The 27753-nt window shown below is 40.5% G+C and overlaps 1 protein-coding gene across 1 annotated transcript in view; it reads right to left on the bottom strand.

Moving 5' to 3' along the window:
* LOC136943733 (CUB and sushi domain-containing protein 3-like) overlaps positions 1-27753 on the bottom strand; it is a 384366-nt gene that overhangs the window by 171014 nt on the left and 185599 nt on the right. Inside the window, exons 32-41 of the mRNA XM_067237158.1 lie at positions 25661-25774; positions 25385-25480; positions 24600-24803; positions 19309-19433; positions 19044-19140; positions 18345-18449; positions 15774-15892; positions 14630-14699; positions 2592-2708; positions 2175-2384 (exon numbers count right to left, since the gene is read on the bottom strand). Coding sequence (XP_067093259.1) covers positions 2175-2384; positions 2592-2708; positions 14630-14699; positions 15774-15892; positions 18345-18449; positions 19044-19140; positions 19309-19433; positions 24600-24803; positions 25385-25480; positions 25661-25774 — 1257 coding nt within the window. The remainder of the gene's footprint in view (positions 1-2174; positions 2385-2591; positions 2709-14629; positions 14700-15773; positions 15893-18344; positions 18450-19043; positions 19141-19308; positions 19434-24599; positions 24804-25384; positions 25481-25660; positions 25775-27753) is intronic.

The following is a 27753-nucleotide window of genomic DNA, read 5'->3' as shown; positions in this document are numbered from 1 at the left end:
TGGAGTAGAATTGAGTGAAATACAAAATTGTTTACACACTGCCAGTGAGCGAGCAGAGTCTGACTCTGAGGCTAACGTCAAAACAATGTACCCCCGGGACGCAGTATCACTCCAATTGCAAGTCCACAAATAACAAAAATAATCGGAGCATCTGGCTAAAAGCACAATTCACACATCTCCTAAAGGCTGCCCTCCTCGACCTTTTTCGTGTAGACCTAACTGTAAAATGGTGAACTTATGAACATGATGCGACCAAAACATGGCTGCCGCCTAAGCCTATGCGGTCTCCCTGGCACATAGGCTTATTACAAAGACTTTCACGCCCTAAATCAAAATTCTGAGCCCTGTGGGGGATTGCTTTTTTCTCCAAAAGGCTGCCCTCCTCAACCTTTTTGATGAACAATTCGCCGAGATTCAAAATGATTCACAAATTAAAAACAGAGGAAAAAAGCTAGAGCTAGCTACTTTTCGAGTTTGGTTTTCCGTCACTTCAGACACACGATCTAAAGGTCTAAAAGTGCTAAAACCTTCACCATAATTCAAGAGTAGTTTACTTTCACGAACCCAATCATTGATTCTAGCTTAAAATGTGTAAAAATAGGTGATATGACTTACCGAACGTGGCTGCCTCCAACACTATCAGGCGACTCCAGTTGAAAACAACAATGGCCGCCGAAAAATAATTTATATTCTAACGGCGAGCTGCGATTGGAAGCAAAATGAAACAGGAGCTAAAAACCGAGAGTGGGGGCTTGGTGAGCACACAATTTCAAGAAAGTGTGTGTGTCTCGCCAAGCTCGCTCGTGTGTCAAGGGGCAGGATGAGTGTGCGCGCGCTGTGGAGCCATTCAATTGAATTCAATCATATATTGACATATCAAGGTGAAATTGCGTATGGTACTTCAGAATTATGTCAACTTGAAGGCACTAACGTTTGAAAAACCATCAGTCAAAATTATATTTGATTTATTAACACAAATATATTGTGGCAAAACATTTACATAAATACACTTCTTTCAGCTATTTTGTATTGCATTACTTATTCAATTTCACCCTATAGAAAGACATGTATTCTACAAATCTGTAACAAATTTCAAGTTGATTAGATCTATGGTTCATGAGGCGAAGGGTTTTGAAGGTTGTACCAAATTTGGACATTACAAGAAAATTCATAAGTCTGACAATATGGGTCCTTGAGGCTTTTCTGTTCCCCATGAGCAATAAAGCATGTCTACCAATTTACAGGCATTTTGGGCTAATGAGGATCTGGAGAAATCACGTAGACTTTTGGTGTGTTTTATAGCGCCACTTATGGGCATACATGGGCCATTAGCGGTCTGGGAGTAGTGAGTGACCTGTTGTATCATTGGGCCAAATTGGAAAAAATTGGGTCAAGGACTTTTTGAGCTATTGGAGCCATTTAGCGGAGAAGAAAAATAATAATAATAAGAATACTAACAAAAACAATAGGTTTCCTCCTACCGGAGGAACCCTAATAATAAAAGGTAGAAACCCTTAAGGTGGCTTCGCCGCTTTGCGGCTTGGCTACCAATAACTACTGTTAGGGAAATCAGTTTGTTTTGTTACGCGTTTCTGGATTTGTAAAATATTTTTTTATATCGTCCGATAGCGGAATATCTGAATTTTAAATCACCAAATATTTGTATCGGTATCGACCTTAAAAGTCCTTTATCGGTCGGGCTCTCATTTTTTCCCCTCACTTTAAGACCTTGACTAGGCTTAATTTGATCTGATATAGCAACATCAACAGAAAATGCTAGTACGCGCAAAATCTTTCAAAATCAGACCCACACCCTTTCAGACAGAGCTAGTTAGTTAGAGCTAGAGACGTTCACTGACATGCTAGAGACCCTGAATTTATTTTGACAGACTGTTACAGCATGTTACGAACTGACACATTACACTCAGTTTTTTTTGTCAAGATATCAAAATTATATTCAGGGCTACACTCAAAAAGGTTTTGGGCTGCGGCCCTGGCAAAAAAGGCTGGTGACTCCACTGTTCCAAACCCTTTTGTTCACATGCTGGAAAACAAAGGGTGCATACAGTTCTATATTTGGATGAAAATCTGTGGTTAGATTATGGTCATAGTTTGAGTGGTTGACCCCCATGGAAATAAAAGACACTCAATTCTACCTCAAGGGTGATCCTCACCCTCGTAGACAATGTGGAACCCAGGCTTGTTCTGGGAATAGTCACTGTGGAAGACCAAGCTGGTCTCATGGGTGGTGCTGAAGAGAGACTCGGGCACAGAAAATCCACTGAAGCGATCGATCACAGGGCCCCTCTCCGGGTCCCCACTGCGAACCTCTAGGTAGTCATGTACTGCTTCGGTAGAGAAGTTTAAAAACTCCAGGTGGATGCCTAGAAAACATCAACGCACAGTCCTTTCAAGCGATGCTTTTAGTCAAACAAAACAAAACAAAAAAGTTTCAGCCTTTGTGAGAAGTATTGTAGTAGGTATTATATGATGATAAAGAATGAGAATGAGAATCAGGGCATCTACATCTCCACAAAATGATGACAACATCAAAAACGGCAGGAAAAATATTTGCTTGGTAGGAAACAAACCAAAGCCAATGGGGAGTTGGACTCTCCAGCTGCAGTCCAGGCTGCTCTGGTAATTCCCTGGAAAACCGGGGCTCAGGATCACACCGCTGAACTCTGTCATGGAGCCACCACACTGAGCTAGAGATACCAGCCAAGGATAACATGTTAGACACACTGCTGAGAGGGTGGAAAAAATGTATGCGTATGTGTGTGCGTGCATGTATGAGAGTGTTTCACTGAGGTGTTTCAAACAACAGCTCAAAAAAAGCACATTCTTCCTTTCTTGAAATGGAAAAAATTGAGTTAATCAACAGCACCACTGCACTGCAGTGGCACTGATCAATTTACCTCCCTCTGTGACACATTCTTATGACTGCACGGCAGTGAAGGTTAAACTAATTCACTTGTCTATTGCCACATACTTCTTTTATGTAAATACCCATGTGTAATGCACTTACAGTCACAAGAGTCATAGATAAAAAAGAAAAGTCTGAAGTCTGAATATTTCACCATCCCTCCCTTTGGCAGCCTGGACTAAATGTGTACCGCCTCTGCGTCTTTTGGGATTGAAGTAACTGCCATGGGGTTTAATTGTGGTTGAGACTTGTAGACCTGCCTGTGTAAAATGAGAGCGCGTATGGATGAATGGGCACACAGCCTGCTGCTTTCCTGTGGGTTTATCCGCAAAAAAAAATAATGCAGTCTCGAGCTGATTTGTGAAGAGGTACCAAATGACAACCACAAGCATCCACCAGGCCTAGGATGTCTGTAAGCCTGGATTTACTGCTGCACTGAATTGTAAAGCTAGATGTGTGTGTGTGTGTATAGGGAGAGTGCTGCCAAAGAGAAAGCGAGCTACACCCCTGTGTAATCCTGAGAATCAGTGTGGAAATCAGCAGTGGAAGAAGGATGGCTATACTCATCAGACAACGTTGAAATCAAAACAAGATGTATTAAGGAGCAAAGCCTTATTGACTGGCACAGAGATACAGGCAGATCAAGGGCATAGGTTTGCATAGGATCCATAGGGACTAGTCACGACCAAAGTTTGGGAAAGACACAATTGTCCCCACCAATATTTTGTTAATTTTCCCCAAAAAATATTTTGCACAATATAATTGCAAAACTCATTATTATTATCTATACAATGTTCGTCGCCCAGAAAAGTCAAAAATAAATTTCCAAATTAACCAATGCACCCTCGAGCCTGCGAGACAAGATGACGTCATTTAATTGGCTGAAGTGACAGTCACAGAAACACTTCATGAATCGTGAGAGCTGGCAGTAGTCTGACACGGTAAGCTACTAAATATGCCAGGAAATAATAAAGCCTCATATTAGTATTTCGATCGGTCTCAGCATTGATATTTTTGACCCCTTTGTGCTTTGTAGATAGGAAAATGTCAGCCAAAAAGAAAATAGATATCAGAAGTTTTTTCACCACCCAGAGAGTAAATAGCTATCAAGAAGGTCATTGTTAGTTAGCTAGTAGGAAAACTTGGCCTGGTCCTAACCAGACCCTCGTACATTTCATTTGTACAGAGGGTCTGGGATCGCTCATAGTTATATTACTAGAGGCAGCTACTTTTGTCTTCCAAGATGGCGTCCCCATTCATTTCTATGAAAAGTGCTCAGTGGCGCAGTGAGGCAAGCGAGAGCGCGAAACCGGACCGCGCCATCTTTCCAGTTCCTGCTCTTCTGGTCTAGCGTTAAACAGTGGCTCGAATGTCTAATATAGATCTACATATATATATATTATATATATCCTTAAACAGGCTCTGGTGGCTTGCTTTTTTCCTAGCTCCGAGACTCGTGCACGCTTGCAACTAGCTGTACACGTCATACTTTGCAACAACCAGTCGCGAGCGTGTGAGCTGGAGCTAAGCTGACCCCCACCCCTCGGCTTGAGGCAACGGCCCCAGCACAAAAGGGAACATCAGCAAATCGCTGATTTACCTGAGCTGAAAGAGAACAAGGAGAAAGGACTTGATAATCTACAGTTGCCTGCCTTTATTGTAGCACTTTTTACAAATGGTTGCACATATACATGACGGTTGTTTGTAGAGTTTATTTCCGTTATTTTAAAGCAGATTTAACCATTTTGTAATGAACGCTATTATGCTCATGGCATGACAAACGTAATTATAGCATAGCATAACTAGAGAGGGTACAATTTCTGGGGAAATTGTAGGGTGTGCTTGCTTGCGTCGGTTGCACAGGGGTCCGTTTTTGAATGACATTTTTACAACTTATTTCTGTATATTTTATATGAAAATGCATACTTATTATTTGTAAAGATTAAATTGATTTAAAAGCATTTTTTTTTTGCTGCTCATTTACAACTGAAAATACGAGTGAAGTGTAGAATGAAATAGATGTCTTCTCATTTCCCCTGCAAGAGGCAGCCTCATCGTTGAATCAAAACGAATAAATTTCGTCAGACCGGTGTACAAATTGACCTAATCTCTATGACTTAAACGTCATTTTAAGTTTTTCCCTTCTCGTGATATTTTCAGGCATGTAGCCTACTCATTGCATTCATTCATTCATTAATAAAGAACCCCCTTTGAAGATTATTCTACGTTACCCGGCAGTAGAAGATGGAATCGCGATTCAAACAGTACCATCTGCTAACTGAAAATATGCCCCCCAAAACGTAAATAAGCTTGACATTTATTTAGTGGAAAATCGCTCATTCATAAAAAGCTTGCGGGTAGCGATCATTGTCAGTAACAACGCAAAATGCAATATAGCCCTGTGTGGAGAAGCTGCCCCGGTAAATTGTACTACTACAGTACAGTAGACTACTGCTGTGTTCGTCTTGGTAGCGATTGCGTTGGTTGAATTGGATTTAACGTTCCGTTGTACGGTTTAGGCTGAAATTAATTATTTTCATGAACAGATTGACAACATTTAGGCTGTGGCAATGAAGTTCAGGTTAGTAGACTTTTGATTTAAGTAAGGGGAGTGCCGAACATGTTCTGTCGCCGTTTGACTTCCTAAACAGCTGTGTACTGTAGATGTTTTTGTAGTGTGTCTCGCGTAAGCTACAGCGTTGCAGTGAGCTACACTGGTTTGAAACCACAGGTAATGGTAATTTCACCAACAAATCGTTTACTAATGTCAGAATAAATCCTACAACGAAAATGTATATGTGAGGAATGTTTATTTTAACGATTGAAAACAGATAACGCTACATCATAGACCACTGTAGTATGTGTTGCCCGGGCAACACAGGCTAATGTCATGATGCTAATACTTCAGTGAAATAGTAGACTACTGTTTCCGAAAGTAGATGTACTTCCTTAATAATATCAGCTTATACTGTACATTACACATCACAATTGTGTGTCATATCACAAAGTAAAATGAGTAAATAGTTATCACCCTGGCCTCTTTGCTTGTGGCGTTTCTGCAGCTGCCTTGCAGTAAAGCTATAGTTAGCCTAGCTATCCCCCAAGTTAACAGATGCGAAACGAATGTTCTGCCAAAGGTAGTCACGCGTGTTTTCTTGACGTTAGTGACGTAGTGACGTTAGTAACGTCAGTGACTGTGGCTAGCAAATTAGCCACCGTTAGCTTCACTTTTCGCCACAAAAACTTAACTGAAGCCTAAACCATGCAACGGAACATAAATTCCAATAGAAGCAACTCAATCGCTACCAAGACGAAACTTTTGACACCTACGTTGTCTATGTAGGCCAAATATTGACTGAGTTTTAGGGGGGCAAAAAGAAATAAAAATAATAATAATATATATGTGAGAGAACAAAGGTTGTGCTCTCGCCGAAGGCTTGAGCACACCCAATTAGTTATAATATCGTGGCATGTTACGGCGTCATTAGAGATTGTTGACATGTTCTGGAGCAAAGACGAAGATGAATAAATCATGTCTGATAACCACAATATTGTTATGGTTGTTATATTGTTAGAACGTTAACACCACAACGATGGCATTAACAATAAGCTAGTAATAATAAGTGACACTCATCATCATTATAATAGTAACATAGGTATAGGCTTAATTTAGTTTGCTTTGCCGAACAACGACGGAGCCAGATTCAAGTTGACAGTTTCTTTAATCCAATACTTAAGCAGTCAAACTAAAAACATGAAGCAAAAAGAACAACGTCTAGGCCCTGCACGTACAATACTACAGTACTAATAGTAAAGTTCACATATAGCTTCTTGATCGGACTTGTACCACATTCTGACAGTTTTCTGCAATGCCATAGTTCCAGCTCACAAGCTCGCGACTGGTTGTCGCAAATGACGTGTACAGCTAGTTGCAAGCATGCATGTTTCGGAGCTAGGAACAAGCTTCTGCACTAGTGATGGGAAGTTTGGATCATTTTACTGATTCGGTTCTTTGAATCTCATTCAGCAAAATGAAAAAATATTTTTACGAGTCATTCGTTCATTTCAACTGGGAGGGGGGGGGGGGGGGGGGGGGGTTGCTCAACATTTTATAGCCAATTCCCTGGCCTAAATACGTCCACTGCAAACACGTATCATATTCTCATGTTAGTGCATGTAAACCAGCAGATACTATTTTAAAAGAAATTCCTGCATTAAAATAATCCGAAGACCCAGTCAAAATGAACGAATCGTTTCTGTTTTTGCTAGCTACCAGTACTGAGCCTATGCAGGTCACGTGAAAAACGTTCCAAAGACTCCTACCCGGCAGATGAACGAATCGTTCCTCCCAACTGTGTCTTCGGATCAATGTTTCGTTTTTCTGACAGCCGGGTCTTCGGATCAATGATTCGTTCATCTGCCGGGTATGAGTCTAACCTGAGTAAAATGTGAATGATATTCGTTTACAAGTGATAATTATAGGTTTAGTTATTTAAACTTTTTTTTTTGTCCTCGGCCACGAGAAAATTAACGAATCGCTCTCTGAGACTACTCGTCACTCCCGAGTCATACTAATGATTCGTTCAAAATGAACGAATCGTTCACGAACGACACATCACTATTCTGCACAAGACCGGACAAGTCGGTCTGGAAAGATGGCGCGGTCCATTTCGCGCTCGCTTTCCTCACTGTGCCACTGAGAACTTTTCATAGAAATGAATGGGGATGCCATCTTGGAAGAAAATCTAGCTGTGTCTATTAATATATAAGTCAATGGAGCTAAGGCATTGCAGAACACTGTCAGAATGTGGTACAAGTCCGATCAAGAAGCATGTGAACTTTACGAAAATCAATACTATTGGTACTGTAGTAGTATACGTGCAGGGCCTATACGTTGTTCTTTTTGCTTTGTGTTTTTAGTTTGACTGCTTGAGTATTGTGTCGGATTAAAGAAACTGTAAACTTGAATATCTGGCTCCGTCGTTGTTCTAGCTCGGCAAAGCCAGCTTAACTAGAGGGTACAATTTCTGGGGAAATTGTAGGGTGTGCTTGCTTGCGTCGGTTGCAGAAGGGTCTGTTTTTTAATGACATTTTTACAACTGATATTTCTGTATATTGTATATCAAAAATGCATAGCCTACTTATTATTTATAAAGATTAAATAGATTTAAAAGCAAAAAAATTCTGCTCATTTACAACTCAAGTGAAGAGTAGAATTAAATAGTTGTCTTCTCATTTCCCCTGCAAAAGGGAATGGTGATCAGCAGCCTCATAGTTGAATCAAAACAAATACATTTGGCAGACCGGTGTAAAAATGGACCTAATCTCTATGACTTAAACGTCACTGTACGTTTTTCCATTCTCGTGATATTTTCAGGCATTTAGCCTACTCATATTGCATTCATTCATTAATAAAGAACCCCCTTTGAAGCTTATTGGGTGTGCTCAAGCCTTCGGCGAGAGCACAACCTTTGTTCTCTCACATATATATTTATTATTATTTATTTTTGCCCCCCTAAGCCTCAGTCAATATTTGGACTACATAGACAACCTAGGTGTCAAAAGTTTCGTCTTGGTAGCGATTGAGTTGCTTGTATTTTCATTTACACTCCGTTGCACAGTTTAGGAGGTTACAACGTTTTTGTGGCAAAAAGTGTATTTTGTCAAGGAAGGGTACCAGTGCTAGCCTACGTCACTACGTCAGCACACGTTAGCAACGACGCATGGATACAACGTGATAGAGACGTTCTAGCACGCAAATTGGAGCTTGGATTATGAGTGAAAAATGCCAAACCCCAAAATTACCAACCATTGGGTTTTGTTGAGAAACCAATTTCGAGTGGAACTGCCATCTCAGATTTTTTTATTTAGGTCGTGAAAGTCTTTGTAATTTGAGCGAGTGCGGGTCGCCCGTGAGACTGCCTAGGCGGCAGCCATGCAAGCATCATAGTAGTTTAGTATTTTCGTAATTTTATAGTTCTGTCAATTCTACACCAAAAAACAGAAGGAGGGCAATGTTATGACGATATGACTATTGTGAAGACAGCCAGATGGTGATATGTTAATGTAGGTTGCTGTAAAAACTTTGATTGGTTTGCTACGTGAGAGCCCTGTCAGCCTCCGTTGACGATTGCGTCAGCTGTCGATCTCTGATGAATATTTTCTTAATTTCGTACCAGGGTCAATTCTACATAAAAAATCAGAAGGAGGGCAGTTTTTTAAAGATATGGCGATTGCGAAGATAGCCAGCGGGTCAGCATATTTTTGTGATGTGTAAAACTTGGAATTTGAGTGACACCGCGGCTTGTTTTGACGTTAGCCTCAGTCAGACTCGGCTCGCCCACTGGCAGTGTGTAGTACTGTCTTCAATGCCACAGCTAAACTTTATGTCAAAAGAAATTTTCTAATTTCCGGCGCTTTCAAACAATCAGTGAAATGTGGAGCAACAGCAGCCAGCTTGCCTCTAGCGAACCCATTTTGAATTAGCCATTTCCCCCTACATTAATGTCAAACTTAATTACGTTTTGGGGGGCATATTTTCAGTTAGCAGACGGTACTGTTTGAATCGTGATTCCATACTGCCAGTGACAACGTTGTTACAGTAGCTTTTTTCAAAGGGGGTTCGCAGCTGTTTCAAATGGTGTTCTTAATGAAATATGCAATATGAGTAGGCTAAATGCTTGAAAATATCACTAGAAGGGAAAAACTTAGAGGACGGACCCACCTGCAACCGACGCAAGCAAGCACACCCTACAATTTCCCCAGAAATTGTACCCTCTCTAGTTCTAACAACGACTTTACCGGCAGTAGCTATCTCAAGATGGAATCGCGATTCCAATAGTACCATCTGCTAACTGAAAATATACCCTAAAAAACGTAAATAAGCTTGACATTTATTTAGGTTAAAATCCCTCATTCATAAAAATCTCAGTGGTAGCGATCATTGTCAGTAACAACACAAAATGCGATATAGCCCTGTGTGGAGAAGCTGCCCCGGTAAATTGTACTACTACAGTACAGTACTAGGCTCTGTTTTCGTCTTGGTAGCGATTACGTTGGTTGAATTCGATTTAACGTTCCGTTGTACGGTTTAGGCTGAAAATAATTATTTTCATGAACAGATGGACAAAGTTTAGGCTGTGGCAATGGAGTTCAGGTTAGTAGTCACTAGTCAGATAATTTCACCTATTGAAAGACTTGATTTAAGTAAGGGTAGTGCCAGAGAATGTCTAATATAGAGAAAACTGACACGCTCGGGAAACTTCCGGGTTCTGAACTGGTTGCAGTTCCACTCTAGTTCCATAGGAGGGCGCTAACGGTCGAGTGCAAATGAATGGAGGTCTATGAAGCTATACCCCTCAAAATCCACTTCTCAGGATATTTTTTTTGTTCTAGTAATTTGAATTTTGAATTCGAAAGGGGAGGCAAAACAAATACACACTGCTGGGTGTTAGATTTTTTTGAAGTCGCCTTTCTGTTCTAAAAAGCCTTATAAAATGTCATTGACGTCATACACATCGTACGACCAGAGATATTGTTTTACGGCAAGCTCTGGTCACTTCCTTTTTTCTCTCGAGCTATCGACAACACAACTGACAGGTTAGGCTCTCCTTGTCAATACACATGCTAGAAAGAGTTTTGGGTTGCTAATGTTGTTGCTAATGTTGCTAATGCTCTGACATTCTGATTCTGCTTTCGAATGCCATCAAGCGGGATCTCTGGTTGTAGTCAGTCCTTCACTAACCAATCAGCATTCATTAGCAGAATGCTAGCGTGTTATGGGCAACAACGACTCACCCTGTAAGAAATAGAAAGGACATAAGTGCTTGTTCATTCAATTTTCGATCCATGTTGAACATATAAAACTACAATAAAGTCTGAGATTTCTCAACGACAATCAGGTGAAAGAGACAAATTTAGCCATTGAGCTCCATTGACCCATTCATTCTGCACTCGACCGCGATCACTCCCAGTGGAACTCTGGTGCAACTGCAACAAAATTCGGTACAATGGGGCTTAATAGGGAGTGGCCAGGCTCTCCTTAACCCTTGTGTTATCTTCGGGCCATTCTGACCCATCAGTCATTGTGACCCACTGTCGTATTGCGACAACTTTACTGCATACAAAAACAAAGTGAGGAATTTTCTTTTAACTGTCGGGCTGTCTCAGACCCCCCACATTGCGAAGGTTAAAAGAAAATGCTATTTATTTGTTTTTGTATTGGGTAAAATTGGGTAAACACAACAGTGGTTCGTTGTGAACCTTTGGGTCATGTGACCCGAAGGCAGCACAAGGGTTAAACAGGCTCTGGTAGTGCCGAACATGTTCTGTCGCCGTTTGACTTCCTACTGTAAACAGGATGGTTGAATTGGATTGGCTGAAATTAATTATTTTCATGAACAGATTGACAACGTTTAGGCTGTGGCAATGAAGTTCAGGTTAGTAGTTAGATAGACTTTTGATTTAAGTAAGGGGAGTGCCGAACATGTTCTGTCGCCGTTTGACTTCCTACAGCTGTGTAGATGTTTTTGTAGTGTCTCGCGTAGGCTTCAGCGTTGCAGTGAGCAACACTGGTTTGAAACCACAGGTAATGATAATTTCACCCACAAATCGTTTACTTGTAATGTAATGTCATAATAAATCCTACAACGAAAATGTATTTGTGAGGAATGTTTATTTTAAAGATTGAAAACAGATGCATCATAGACCACTGTAGTATGTGTTGCCCGGGCAACAGAGGCTAATGTCATGATGCTAATGCTTCAGTGAAATAGTAGACTACCGTTTCCAAAAGTAGATGTGGGCCTACTTCCTTAATAATATCAGCTAATATTGTACATTACATTTCATAATTGTGTTTCACATCACAAAGTAAAATGAGTAAATAGTTATCACCCTGGCCTCTTTGCTTGTGGCGTTCCTGCAGCTGCCTTGCAGTAAAGCTATAGTTAGCCTAGCTATCCCCCAAGTTAACAGATGTGAAACGAATGTTCTGCTACAGGTAGTCACGCGTGTTTTCGTGACGTTAGTGACGTAGTGACGTTAGTAACGTCAGTGACTGTGGCTAGCAAATTAGCCACCGTTAGCTTCACGTTTCACCACAAAAACGAAATTTCTACTTAAACCATGCAACGGAACGTAAATAAAAATACAACCAACGCAATCGCTACCAAGATGAACCTTTTGACACCGCCGTTGTGTATGTAGTCCAAATATTGACTGATCCTTAGGGGGGCGAAAATAAATAATAAAAATAATAAATATATATGTGAGAGAACAAAGGTTGTGCTCTCGCCGAAGGCTTGAGCACACCCAATAAATGGGGTGCTAGTTTACCCATTTCGGATTGGTTTCAAATTTAGCAAACATCTGGAAAAATTATTTTATGAAAAAGGTAGTAGTATGAGCCAGGTTCGAGAATCGAACAAAAATTATTGGGGGAGATAGTTTTGTAAATGTTGACTGGAGTTAATAGAATAAAAACGACCGGAAGAGCCGGGTGCCTAACCGTAAATGCAATACCACCTACATCCACCGGGGCCGTTGCTTCAAGCCGAGGGGCGAGGGGTTGGCGTCTTGGATCGCTCCATTGACAACCGTTAACTTCCTTGAAGGCGGGTACTCTGATGAAGTTTAAAACTATTGGATCTGCTCAGAGCCACTCTGATCTGCCATAACCAATCGCTAGCGTTTGCCTTAGCCAACTCCTTCACCACTACTATAACAGAGCTGCCGTAGCTGGAAAATCAAACTTTTCCCGGGGAGGAGGGCCACAACATCTTGGCCACCAACAAAACTTAGCAAAGATTGTTCTTGCTCCGGCTTTAACTTTTGGATATTCGGCAGCGTTGCCACAACGGACCGAATGAATGGCTTTGCTCGCATCTTTCTCCACTGCCATTACTGAACTACAACTCAAACTAGCACACAACATCAACGTCATCGTTCTCAGCCACTCTCTCTGTTTGCTGATTGGCCCTACAAAAAATGTATTAGAGAAAACCGACATGTGTCGAATTCCCAGACCTAGTACAGAAGCAAAATCAAAATTGAGCGGAAGTACGTAGGAGGGCAGAGCCAAGCTAAGGAAAATTACCCACACAGTGGGTAGTTTCAGTGTAGTAGAGCATGTAACTTTTGCTTGTATTAAATCTGTCCCTAGCGTTTGCAATCTTTCGACCAGTGTGTTAGCAGCAGCTGGTCTTGTTGAAGCCAGAAGGATATACCTAACCTACCCACATAATGGGACCGTGCTAGTCTAGTACCAGCAGGCAAGCAACTCAAAAGTGATATTAACTGGTAATAAGTAGGCTTATATGATCCCTTGGATAGTAATATGGCTATCCCTGTAATCTCTACCAATGTCAGCAGTCAACTAAGCATGGTTAGTGTCTGTATTAAATTCATGAATTACTGTGCAGGAAAAACAGCACTGTGAAGCTACAGAAGGTTGGTGATGAATCAGCATCAGGGGTTCAGGTGAGAAGTTGAATTGTCCATTTTGTTAAAGATTGCATTAAATTGTTGTTTTTTAGGGATGTTTAGACAATGTTACCCATCAGGGCTCGAAATTAACTTTTTGGCTTACCAGCCAAAATGGCTGGTAGATGAAAAAAATTACCAGCCAATAATATTTTTTACCGGCCAAAATTAAACCTGGCATTTCAGACGTACTCTGAAATTGTTTGACATAAACAACCTTTACCTATGATTTTAATATCATTGTAAATCACTCTCAGAATGGATTAAACAAAATCAACCAATTTTACTTTTTGAAATAATTTATTAATTCAGGGGGTTCCAGGGGCTTACCAGCCTACTCCTCTTGCTCAATGTGAGATGGTTTGTCCTTCCCATATCTGTTGAAATGCCCTGCTTGACTTTTTTGGTGTAAAACTTTTGTTGTAGAATTGACCAAACTGTAAAATTATGAACTTTGTGACATGACGCGACCAAGAAAGAGAAATGACTGCCGCCTCGTAAGACTATGCGGTCTATCTGGCGACTCACTCACTCAAATTTCAAGACTTTCGTGACCCATATCAAAATTCTGATGTGACAGATCAATGGGGAATTGCTTTCTCTCTTAAATGCTCAACCTTTTTTGTCTTTTTAAATCTAACTATTTGTATTATCTGTGTCATTCTCTAGCTTTTATAAAGGTTATCTTCCCGGTTTTCTGCAACCTAGATGCGCGCACAAATGTTCGTGTTGGCGTTGCAAGCTTTTGTTTTTACCATGACGGGCGTGGTAGTCGGGAGCTGTACTCCGCAATTTCACTCGCCAAATGGCGGAGCATCGGACACAATTTAGTCGCCAGCCCAAAAATCTACACGCCATTGGCGCTTGGCGGGTGCCAATTTCGAGCCCTGTTACCCATGAATGTTATCATTCACACTTATACTTGTAGGTAGTAAAAAGGTGCTATAAATTGGGATGCCCAAATGTATGCATCATATAATTAATGCTGGGCAGTGTCCCTACCAAAGCTGACACCAAACCTACGCCCTTGATACAGATACATATCCAGACAGATACATATCCACAGATGAAAATTAGACCTAAACAGAACAATAACATAATGCTAATTGTAGCTGACAGTCGATGGTCAGATGCAACAGATGTGAATATCTTGTAAATCCTTATTAAATGTTATGTCAATCACTATTCCCTATAGATTTATGGGATTATATGGACTGTTACCTAGACAAAGTGGCACAGGGTAATTCCATCTTCTTACTGGTCCGGGCATACATGTAATGTGTGAATTACCCTGTTGGGAGACATAGAACACGCATACAAACATGTCTAATATTTTAAATCACATGGTATTTGTGCAGACATCAAACACAGGGCATGAATGCATGTCAAGCTTAGTGCACTACCAGATATACCATTATGCAGCGTTTCAACAATCCACCCTGTGTGTCAGTGTTTTGATCATGTTAACAGTGGGTGGATGAGCTCCTACTGTGGTCTATGCGGTTAACAGAACATAACCGGGGACATTAATTAATCCCCCTAATTCCATGTTTTGTGTGATATTATTTTAACTTTAATAGGAAGTTTAGTTTTTGAGCAATAAAATGTCATCAGTGTAGAGCAGGGGTGTCAAACTCTGGCCAGCGGGCTAAATCTGTAAATCTGGCCCGTGGTGTATTTATATTAGGCCTGCAAGATAATATCACATTTCTATTTGAGCTGGCCCGCCAGTAAGGTAGTGGTGGGCTGTCAGGGCCAGCAATGTCTTCTCTGCTGGCCTAAACAGTATCAGAAGCACTGACTTGCGTTGCCCCCTCCCCCCCTCCCCCACACAAACTGCGCTAACGCATGCACCGCTAATACTACAAATCCCAGATTTTTTTTCCCCAATACATATGAAATATGGCCAGCGACTTTGACCAGTTTTTAATTTTGTGCCCTGTGTATCCGAGAGCTTTCTGATTAAGGGGAGCCTAGTTTTATTTCAGGGCATGCTTTCTGAACAGGGTGCTAGACTAGATATTAGGGGCTAGGGGCTTGCCTTATGTGGTTTGAACAGTTATAACACAAGGACATGAGCTATGTCGGTGAGCATGGTGTGGAACACTCCGGTGAAAAACTCAATATGGGATTAGTGAAGCTGCTAGATGTTTGCCATGCTCCTTGACTCGGAATGTACCTCCGCTGAAACGCCATGGCTATCTATTCAGGCAGGATTGAGACAGTTTCAGCCTAATAACTGGAGTCTGCTTCTGCCTCTCACCTTTGGGGTCCGCCCACCTTCAGCACAAAAGCTATAAATATCCTCGGCTTATGAGTCGACTTCCTAACCACAAGTGTTTCTGACATGGTTTGAGTTTCTCACCTGCAAAGAGTAGCCTTGGTCGCACTGAAAGGACACCATATCACCCACAGTGTAGCGATCCCCCACTTTTGTACTGTGGCTGGGGACTTGAGGCTCTGGGCAAGAATCCAAACCTATTGCTTAGAACAGAGTCACAAACACACAAGTGGCGACAGCAATCACTCATCGGCAAACAAGGGAATGTTGGTAAACACAGAACAACAAGCACTCAAAAAATTTAACCAGAGTATGTCTTTCTGGTTGCTGACTACTAACACTTAACACTGAATGACAACAAATCTGTGTAATTAGAGTGAAATAATGATAATGATTATACATTATGTATCTACATGTGTAATTAAAAACTAAAGGTAAGATGGTCCCAGATACTGAATAAGTACAGACAAAATAAATAGAGAGTTATGGAAGCAAATTGTGACCAAAATTAAAATGAAAATGCATTTCCAGAAATGCTTTTTCATTTTAAGACTGTGGCTGCATTATTTGACTCATAAATGAAATTAGTAATCAATCATCCTTTTTGCATTTAAATTTTCTTCTTCAAGAGTGCTCAATCTTGCACTTAATTAAAATGAAAAATAAATAGACATTTGAGATTTAATTTTCAAAACATGCCCCAGCAAATAGATACCAAAATTCAATTTGAAATGTAAAATTTGAAAATGAAAATGCATTTCCAGAAATGCTTTTTCATTTTAGGAATGTGGCTGCATTATTGGACTCAAATTTGAAAATGAAAATGCATTTCCAGAAATGCTTTTTCATTTTAAGAATGTGGCTGCATTATTGGACTCAAATTTGAAAATGAAAATGCATTTCCAGAAATGCTAAATGAACGAAAAAGCATTCTGATATGGAAGCAAATTGTTACCAAAATTCAAATGCAAATCAAAAATGTAAAATGTGAAAATTCAAATGCATTTCCAGAAATGCATTTTCATTTTAAGAACGTGGCTGCAAAATTGTGAACACAATTCAAATTCAAATGCATTTCCAGAAATGCATTTTCATTTTAAGAACGTGGCTGTAAAATCGTGACCACAATTCAAATTCAAATGCATTTGCAGAAATGCAAAATGAACGACAAAGCATTCTGAGCGGCGCAGCAGAGTGACGTCAGTAGCCGCTTTTCTTCAGCTCCCTGCTGACCGAGCTACCCATCTTGTTCGGTAGGGAGCGGTGTGCACATCTGCATTGCATTACATTGCAAATGTGCTGGGAAATTGATTGAATTGCCGTGTCTTTAGAGCGGAGCGAGAAAAATAGTTTAGCTGATTTGAGCGAGTTTTATGTCAAATAAACATAGCTGTCTTTTCAATTGACAAAACCATGTCTAGTGAATGTGATGTATTTTTGTCTCTTAATTTTTCAGCCCCATCTTTACGTTTCTTAGCCTGGTTTTCCATCGTTATATTGTTACTAGCTAGCTTTTGATGTGTCAGTCCCACTGTTGTGTGTGACTATAAGCTACGACAGTGACACCCGAAGTGCGTTCCTTATATCCAGTTTAGGCCTATTCCATAATTTTGTTTGATTGCTGTCACGGCAGAAAATCCCGCTTGATGTTGGAAATGGAAGCAGGGTTTTCAGTGCTTTAGTGGCGATCTCAGGATAGCCTTCATCCAAAACACCGATAGAATTGTCTCAAACAGGCTTAATTGAGTGGTAACTATCACTTGTCATGTGTGTGATAATCAATTAAAAGGAAATAATGTTATTAATTCTTTTTTGTGCGGCCCGGTACGAAATGACCCACGGACCGGTATCGGTCCGCGGACCGGTGGGCACCGGTTGGGGAACGCTGCTCTAAACACCCGGCAATTCAATCAATTTCCCGGTACATTTGCAATGTAATGCAATGCAGATGTGCACACCGCCCCCTACCGAACAAGATCGGTAGCTCGGTCAGCAGGGAGCTGAAGAAGAGCGGCTACTGACGTCACTCTGCTGCGCCGCTCAGAATGCTTTTTCGTTCATTTTGCATTTCTGGAAATGCATTTTCATTTTCAAATTTGAGTCCAATAATGCAGCAAAATTCCTAAAATGAAAAAGCATTTCTGGAAATGCATTTTCATTTTCAAATTTTACATTTCAAATATAATTTTGGTATCTATTTGCTGGGGCATGTTTTGAAAATTAAATCTCAAATGTCTATTTATTTTTCATTTTAATTAAGTGAAAGATTGAGCACTCTTGAAGAAGAAAATTAAAATGCAAATAGGATGATTGATTACTAATTTCATTTATGAGTCAAATAATGCAGCCACATTCTTAAAATGAAAATGCATTTCTGGAAATTCATTTTCATTTTGGTCACAATTTGCTTCCATAGAGGGTCACAGAAAACAGCCATCTTAAGAGGAAAGACCCAGTATCAAGGGCATCTGAAGTAAATGAACATTTGACTGTGAAGTTATTCTATAAATAAGTTCTTCTATGAATAACATACGGTACTGTACATAGAACAGGCTAGAGAAACACCATGGGTAATGGGAATGGAGTCAGACTACTAGAATGGTGGGAGGGTGAACACATGCAGAAGGGCTGCTAGAAACTTCTTTCTCCTCATACCTGTGTACTCGAGGTGAAACCCCGTGGCTGACAAGCTGATGTCTGACTGGAAGGTTAGGTACAGGTTGTTGGATGTGCTGTTTAGCAACTGAGGGATGGTGGTGCCTGAAACATTCCACAGGACTGAGAAGTAAGTGCATGTCCCTGAATCCCAGATGTAACATTAAGCCTGTTTCACACTCTATGGTAGCTACACATACACACAGTGCACGTGGTGCGTACTTGCAATATGTTGGGAAAATAAGCAGAAGGGAGTAGTCATTGTGATTGCCAGTTTGCATTGGCTATGCAAAAAGAGTCTAAATCATGCTTATGCCTCTACATTCTATTCCATCAAGATGAAATGGGTTGTGAAGTTATAAGCATGGTGAGAAAGCTATGTTAAGCTATCAATTTCCATACTGTTTATATCATATCTTGTCGGATCTCCACAGATTCGCACAGGGCTATGAGCCCAGGGTTGATTTTAGGATATATCAATAGATCCCAACTGAGCAAAGCCTGAGACCAAAGCCCTCTTCCTCTCCATGACTCCCTGTCTGCTCAGTTTCTGAGGTTTTGAGAGCTCGCTCTCAAAGGACATGCCAAATGTCATCTTTCCCTGTCATATCTATTAACAGCTCTGTTGAGCTTTCAAGACATCGCTTCAGTAGGGGTCGATTGAGATGCAGAATGGGATGAAGAGTTGTAGATGTCTACCTGAATAGCTCCCAAGCCTGGGGGCATTACTGTCAACCCCGTCAAAAAAGTCCAACGAATCCCAATTGTGCTCTGTGGCGAAGGTTATGACCTGGATCTAAGGACATGGTAAAACAGATGAGCAAGAAAAGAGAATATTGCATGAAAACATTGAAACACCTTTCATTAATTATTAGACAACCTTTCGATTAAAGATGTATCCCTCCTGCCAAAGTGTTTCATCAAATGTAAAATGTTCGGAGGTTTCCAAGTGTTTTTTTCTCACTTGAATGCCGGCTCCCTCCGGCACAGAAATCTTCCAGGCGCAGTTCAGATGGTTGGCGTAGGGTTCTGGGTATCCTGGAGATAGTATGGTCCCCCTGCGAGCTTTCAGCACCCCTCCACAGGGGACTGCTCAACAGACAAGTTCACACAAGGACGTGTGGGGAAAACCCACACACACACGTGGTGTGGCACATACGAGAAAAAGCAGAGGAAAGAGAGGATACCATTTAGACTTTAGCTAAACCTATGTATCAGATATATCTGTAATTGAAATAATTAAATGATAAAAATTAAGGTGAATGGGTTTTTAATAAATGCTTCTTATACTACAGTAATGTTTTATGTAAATGTACTAGTCCGTATAGCTATATGCATAAAAATATATTACCGTTTTTTGTGAGTGTGTGCACTAATAGACTATTTGAAAAGCAGACAAGTATGTTCGTGATTTGTTGAGATGAATTGTTACCGTCACCACCAGTTATGTAAGTCATCACTACTACTTGAGGTTTCCAGAAGTAATTTTTTGACAGAGAAGGAGGAGGGTTGAAAATGGCATTCAAAATCTTTTGTCCATTTTTCTCCCTTATAAGAATTGTGTTTTGTAAATGTCCCTCGAAAAAAAAACTAGAAAAGGTACATTTCCTGAAGAAAATTTGTGTTTACTGAAAACAGTTGAAACTATTTAGTTTTGATAGCTTGAATAGAGATGAAGGTTTAAAAGAGGTATGTGCCATTAACAGTGTGAAAGTATATTGTGAAAGTATGTAGGTGCGAAAAAGTGTTGAAAGTATTTAATTACATCACAATAGAAAAATATTTATTTATGCATTGCAATATTTTCTCACTGTTGAAAAAGGAGAAAAAGAGTGATGAAAAGAGAATCTTATTTAATTTAATCAATTTTAAAGCGTTACAAGTATTAAAGATTGAAAGATGGAGAAACAGAAAAAAAGTTGGAACAGTGTTTCTAGCTCTCTAGATAGAAAATTAGCAAAAATTTAAATACTTAAAATACAATACTAATGTTGTTAAGAATAATTAATTTCATAAATAATGCTACACAATAAATATAATGCTTCAATCGACACCGTTATCGGTGATCGGTATTATCGGATCGGCAGATACTGATTTCAGTGATCGGTGATCGGCACCAAAAAACCTGATCGGAGCGTCTCTAGCAAAAATAGTGATGAAGAGTATATTGCATAACAGTTATCAATACCATAGCAGACACAAGTATGTCAGCAATAACTTTGGAAAGGTGTTTTTTTGGTTAAACAGAGTGAAAAGTGATTAGGTGAGAAGAAATTCTGCCACAACAGCAAAATATTTTTCAGCCTCAAAATTTGACGCGAACATTCTGAATAATTGGAACCCTATTCATTTCTTTGCTTTCAGCAAACACACTAATAATAATAATAATAATAAGTATGCAGAATAACAGTAGTGTCTTTGCTTTCAGCAAACACACAAAAACATCTTCCCAGAGGAGAGCTTGGTTAAATGTGTCCTTTCAAATGAAGGGTCCTACTCTTTTGTTGTTGGAGTGTCTGCCACATATCTAATGACCATGGAAGCTGCCAATAACTCAAGCCCTTGTAAGTGTTAAACAGATCAAGGACATATCAAGGACACCTTGTCCTTGTCTGGTATCTGTAAACAACAATAATTTAGCCAAGAGGCTGTCCTGTTGTTTAAAACATCCACAGAGCTTTCAACGCTTCATAATACACAATCTACAGATGTCTAGCACACAGTAAGAGTGCTAGTTACAATGCAGAGGCTCAGATATATCAAATTATTCAAGCAATCCAGTTCACTGCAATTTTAAACTCATCAATATTTCACAGGTGATTTCCACACTCCCACATGTGTTCAGAGGATCACACACAGGGAAACTTCATCTTGGCTCCACCTCAGGCTCTTCAGCCAGGTATAATGCAAATCACAGTTTTCGCTACACTTCCTTCTATAGCTCCATTAATCCCTTCATCTGGGCCCAGATGAAGAGGCCTCTGGGCCCAGTTTCCTAAAAAGTATAATCTGGATTCTGAAATCCCATGTTTTGCTCTCCAGGATCAAGTAATAAATCTTACTTTTGTGCTGGTTTTTCAAAGCAGAAAAAGGCTAAATGTCCAATAGTCCAATAATAACATTTAAGAACTTTCAAAGTTCGTCTTCGGTTGTGGAGGGACAAGCTTTTTGAAGCTCTCCTTTTAAGAGAATGCTTGCCTGGACCTGATGTTAGTTTCCTCCAGGATCACAATGACTCGTATTGAGAGACTTGTTGCTCTTGTTGGTTAGTTGTAACGGTTTCAAATTCTTGTACTCGCTGTGAAATATTTTTACTGTTGATTGTTTTTTCTACAGGTACACTCTTGCACTCTTGTGGGGAGTTTCATGTTGTTCAATTGTAACTTGTTTAACTGCATGCTCTTATGGTTCTTCCCTTTGGCACTTATTTGGTTTTCCACAATGTATGCTTCATGTTTTGGCTGCTCACAATGTTTGGGGCTATCTTGTTGTTATGATCAGTGACCTATGCTCTTTTGTAAAGCTCTCTCTTGGAAGTCGCTTTGGATAAAAGCGTCTGCTAAATGCATAAATGTAAATGTAAGAGGCCGATCTCAAGTCTGGCTTCGGTTTGCGGAAGTTTGGAAAGAGTGATTTGTTCCTCTGCCAGACAAATCTGTACTTCTGCTCTTCATATAAATAAATGTATATGTGCTACATGATACAAATATGGTTTTATTTTACCAATTTCAAGTTTTATAAACATTTGTTTCTGAAATCCACCATGAATCCAACCCTTCTGTTGGTATCAGATTGATCTAGATTTTTTTTTAATCAAAGGTATCCCAGTCCTACTAAAACGTTTTGAACAACACATATTAAAGGTTTGATCCAGATCTAAACCAAGACTGGATTATGTGATCTAATCCAATTTCAGGATCCCTTTTTTATTTTGAACAACCCATTTTTTAAATTTGATCCAATCCAACAGCCAAAATTCGATCAGATCACTTCTGAACAACTGGCCACTGTCTTTACAACAACCATTGATTTTTTCTTCATCACTTGGCACATGTAACAGGTTTGAAAAGTACATCACTAAATATCGAGGCAATGATTGAGTGAAGTGTACGGAAACCACCAACAATCACTTTGCATGGACAGTTACAGGGTCAAAATAGCCATTATCACACTTTGGGTTGCTATGCCTACAGGACATGGTGAAGTGTGTGGAATGTATAGTGGGCTATAGTGCCCTACATGGTAATTTGAGTGAAGGAAGCCTATGCTGATCTGCATCAGGCCCTCTCCCTGTTTACCTTCACGACAGGCACATTTTCAATGAAATTACTGTAACTTATACCATGGTCTGGGTGAATACTCGATTCTGATTGGCTGCAGGGGTGTCCATTATCGGGTGATAACGGACACCTACTGCGTCATTGCAGCAAAACTGTCTTTTCACCGCTCTAAATTATTCCGCTGGCTACACAGTATATGAGCCTGTAAAAGTGTCTGAAATGAGTAACCATAACAACGGGGACGGAGTCAAAGCCTCCATTTACAATTTTGAAAGACTTTAACAAGCTAACTTGTATTTAAAACAATGAGTGACTTGAATATTAATTTTAACCTATTTGAAAAATGTTACTTTTCTGAATGTAGTGTGTCAGTGTCACCTTAACCGCTCATCTCACATCCCATTCGCTATTCACCTCGCTAGTCAATCTAGTTACTGCAGACAGGCTGCAGCCAACACGACAGTAGCAGCAACTCTACACATGGCCGGTTATTTTATTCTTAAAAATCTTGATTTTATTTGGGGACAATGACATGGCTCGATAGCTGGCTAGTCTTGTTGTTAAACATACTGTAAAATTATAATTACTGTTTGGAGAATATGTCAACTTTGATGCGGTCATCTCACATCCATTTTCGATTCAACTCGCTCCACAGGTCGCTCCGTACTGTAGCCTAGTACTAGTATATGGCCGATACCTTGTTCGTGAAAATCTTGATATTGATTTTGGGAGAGTGACATGGCTGGTTAGCTAGCAAATCTTCTTGTCGAACATACTGTAAAATTATATTTACTGTTTGTCAACCGTACACAATGTTATTGCCTTTTAATCTTGCTAGCAATAACATTAGCTTTCGGGCTAATAGCTCATCCAAAGGAAAGCCGGTGTTGGTTCTATGAGTTGAGCGGACTAGAAATATCAGAGTTTGCTAACGTTAAAAAACGTTAGATTTTCTTTTGCAAAACGCATGAAAACATTAATTTATGTTTGGAAAAAAAATCGTTGGCAAGTGACCATGGTATAAGCGGGATAATGCCGGACGGGGAGGACGGTTGCCTCCACTGCGCGTCGGACGGTTCACGCGTCCGCATCGTCCATTATCAGGTTATATTGGACACCTCGTCTGGCATTATCCCTTACTTAATGACTTAAACACCCAAGACCTGGAAGTGAATGTTATTGGTCAGGCATGATTAGAGACCATGACTGTCAAACATAGGTGGATTTGTTGACTTGAATTAAGGTGTAGGGAGAAGGCTTACATTTATTTTCTACAGCAACAGAGCTTTTTTTTTTGCAAACCCAGAACTATAAAGCCTTATAAGGGTAATGAGGTTCATCAAGTGGTTTTTCCAAGACTTTTACCAAAGAGATCAAACAAACCCTCTGGGAACTTTTCATTGCTACAGCAAATAGTGCTGAAAACTACACACTTCACCAGGTTTGATTCTGTCTGGGCTGAATTGACTGTTGTGGTCAATTCAGTTGGTGTGAATTGAACAGCGAGAAAGAGAGGAGACAGAGAGAAAGAGAGTGAGTGAAAGAAAAAACATTTTAAGCAGGTTCAGCATCAGAGGCATCTGCCATTAAAAAGGTTGGAATAATTTAGCATTTTGTTTTAGTTAAAGTTGCCATAAAACTATATCCATTATTCTAGATGACTGAACAGCCTGTGGAGGGATGATCAGCAGGCTTCTATCCAGCAGATAAAACCATTGTGCTTCAAACACCACTTACAGAATTCCCTATGCCATAAGTGAGTGGCTGTGGACCTCGAAACCACTTGTTCACACGAGAACCCTTTATTACACAACACTGGCTAAAGTTGTTTGCCCTTCCATCTTAGTCACACAGAACACAGTCTATCGAATTGTGTGTCCCCCTAGGTATACAGTACATGTATGCCTGTGAGTGTCCCTGTCTGTGCCTGGATTTGTGTGCGCAAGTATATCTACTTGTGAAGATGTTCGCTTACCAACACAGGTGGGTACAGTGCCGTTCCACTGTGCGAGCATGTTGGGAACTGCCTCACAGCGGATGGCACTGTCGCCATGCAGAGTGTAACCTGGGTTGCACTCAAACAGCACCAGCGTGCCTATACTGAAGTCATTCCCCACACGCTTTCCAAAACGGGGCTCGGGGACAGAGCTGCACTGGGATGCACTGGTCCTGGGGACAGCTGGGGGTATGGAAGAAGCATGACCAGATGGATGTGAGGTTACTACACCCAGGACACACACTCAGCACCAGTCTCCCACACATTATGTGACACATACTGTACAAGGCTGCCATTCAGCCTACAGAATGTATTTCAGGCCTGACCACTGATCTATACATGGCTCATCAACACAATATTGGCTACAATAAAAACAAATAATGAAAAATATGAAATAATATCTATGAGCAGATAATAAGGCAATAGCTGTTCTACTGACTGTTGTTAAGATAAGCACAGGAAATTCTTGAGAATACGGAATACATACACACAGATTGAAGATACAAAAATAGTGTGATGATCAGTCATTCTTTTGTCCGTTGCAAAACAAAATTGTTCCTGGCCCCGAGCTGGACCGGTCAGCCCACACAGTCAATAGAACTGAGCTGAGAGCACTTTTCAAAAAGGGATTGACAAATGTGCTTCTAAGATTGTAGGAGCTCTCCCCAAACCAGCTAATGCACTCTGTGCAAGGATATTCTGCACACAAAAAGGGTGCCTTTTAAACAAAGATATTTGAAAGCATGCTGTAGAATAGAACTTACCTTGGTAGACAAAGTGAAATCCCTTGGCAGTCTCTGTACCCACAGTGGTGAATTTGATGGTGATTTTGTTGCCAGAACTCAAAGGCAATGTTTCTCCTGACAGGAGAAAATGTAATTTAGCCCTGTGCATGTGCTCTTTTATAATCACAGTGTCACATTTGTAGCACTTCATCGTAATTGTAACACTTTAAATAAATGGTGTACTAGAATAGGTTTACAGGCGTTTTTGTTTATTATTCTTTATCATGTCAGTAAAATAAAATTGCAGCCTTCCACCTGAGTGAAATCCAGAGATGGAGGAGAGCAGGGGTGGTTCTAGGGACTGCCTATCGTATATCTCCACAACATCAGTGGGTAACGTCTGGAAAACCACAAACTGGCCAAAAAGCACTGCAGAAGGATATAGTGAAAAGCATTACTGGTCAGTACAAAATATGCTGTAATTACTGTGTAGGCTTTGTCAATTTTCAACAAGTGTGGCCAGAGGAAGCCAGAAAGGAGTTCAGCACTGTGCCCAAACTCAGCAGGTAAACCCTCATGCACACCTGAGAGCGATTCCTGGGGAGTTCAAAAGGGCTGGGAGGGCAGCCACATGGGAGACGAAGTATGAGAGAGACACTAACTTCTGCCAGTGTTTGCCCCCACAGGCAGCGAGGCGGAGGACTGGACCTGGACTGAAGTACCTAGCCGGTACTTCCCCAACTGGTGAGAACCAGGTCGCAAACCCTGCCAGCAGACGCGAAAGCGGCTCTCAACGAAGAGCTCTTTTTGTTTTATTTTTGCCTTAGTTCTTTGAATAAACGCCCTTAGGGATAACCCTTCCTCAACGTCTGCATGGTCTCCTCTGCTTTGTCACACAAGGATAGATAATAAATCCATCAGATCTACATAAAATAAATCATCCATCTATTTCCAATAATAGTGGCAGTCAATATTTAATAGTTTATTCAACCTTTATGTTATATTCTTCGCCATAATAATGTATTTTAGAAATATGACTATTTTGGGAGTCAGAAGAAATACCAGGTCTAATCTCACCTTCTGGTGCACAGGCATCATCTGATAGCTATACACTCTTTGACCTTGGTGATGAAGATGGTTGAAAACCAGAGGCGGGAGTTCAGTCTGAGAAGGCCAGACAGGTACCATCCTCCCCCTCTGACAGAAAAGTTAATATGTATAACTTCCGAAACACATGAGGCCAGTGATCCCACTTCCCACTCTCCCCGCATTTTATACTGTTGTCAACACATGCGAATAAAATGGGTATTGGAGTGACTGATAATAAATTGCTGGAACAGAAAGCTTTGGCACATAAACTGTATATGTTCTGTATATGTATAGTGTTTTGCACCTCCCTGCCACAGTAAATTCTGTGTTTGTATAACATACATGGCGAATAAACCGAATTCTGATTCTGAAACAACCACTCATGTGTGCTATTAATGAGACGAGATGGAGGTAAGAAAGAGAGAGAGAAGTGAGAGGGACACTGCTAATGAAGCTGCCACCAGTTTAGCCCAGAGCCACAGAATTAGCTAAATGCCTGCAGGTGAGAGACTAGGACATCTAAAATATGTTACAGGCAGTCATAACAACATAATAAATGCTGGAGGTAAGAAAAATTGCAACATATGTTTTTCCTTATGGCTATGAATAATTCAGATAAACCTGTCATCTTTGCGACAATATGGAGTTTTCTGGCCCTCCCCAGTAGTGAATAACAGGAGCTAGCCTGCGTGTGTGTTCCAGATATAAAACTTTTGAGAGGGTACACAATACAATTTCTTCATTTTTTAATAAAGGTGACTCACTCGCTCTTCGTTGTGTGTAGAGGGAAACAGATTGAATATCAGCAGCAGAGAAGAATGACATCCAGGAGGCGTTAACTAAGCCTACACACGGTACAGTATGGCTGGGGCTGAGGCCTGTCTCCTCAAGGGAAAACTCAGCGTAGCAATATTAACATAAATAACAGAACCGGGCTTTGCAGAGATAAGCTTGCACCTCCCACTTCAGCTCATTCCTCTCTCTAATCTAAAGCCATTCATGCATTAACCCATTCTGCCTCTGCACCGTGATCACATCCAGCTATTAAGTCAATAAATCATTGTAAACTTGCTACCTAATTTATGTGACGGGATGTTGAATCTTTTGTACTGTGTGGCTGTGCTAATGTATGCAGTAACATTGTGATACGCCTTGAGGTGACCAAGTATTAGTGCCCCCCCCCCCAAAGTGGTTACCTATTTCTCATTGACATTATCGGAGTGATATTACTGGGTTGTATTACAATATTAGTGTAATCTGTATTCGTCTGGAATTTTAGTCCAGAGATAATTACTGGTGATGGTAATAGCAAGAGATCA

Source organism: Osmerus mordax, chromosome 6 (assembly GCF_038355195.1).
Source record: "Osmerus mordax isolate fOsmMor3 chromosome 6, fOsmMor3.pri, whole genome shotgun sequence".
NCBI lineage: Eukaryota > Metazoa > Chordata > Actinopteri > Osmeriformes > Osmeridae > Osmerus > Osmerus mordax.
This window is presented reverse-complemented; position numbering and strand designations above follow the sequence as displayed.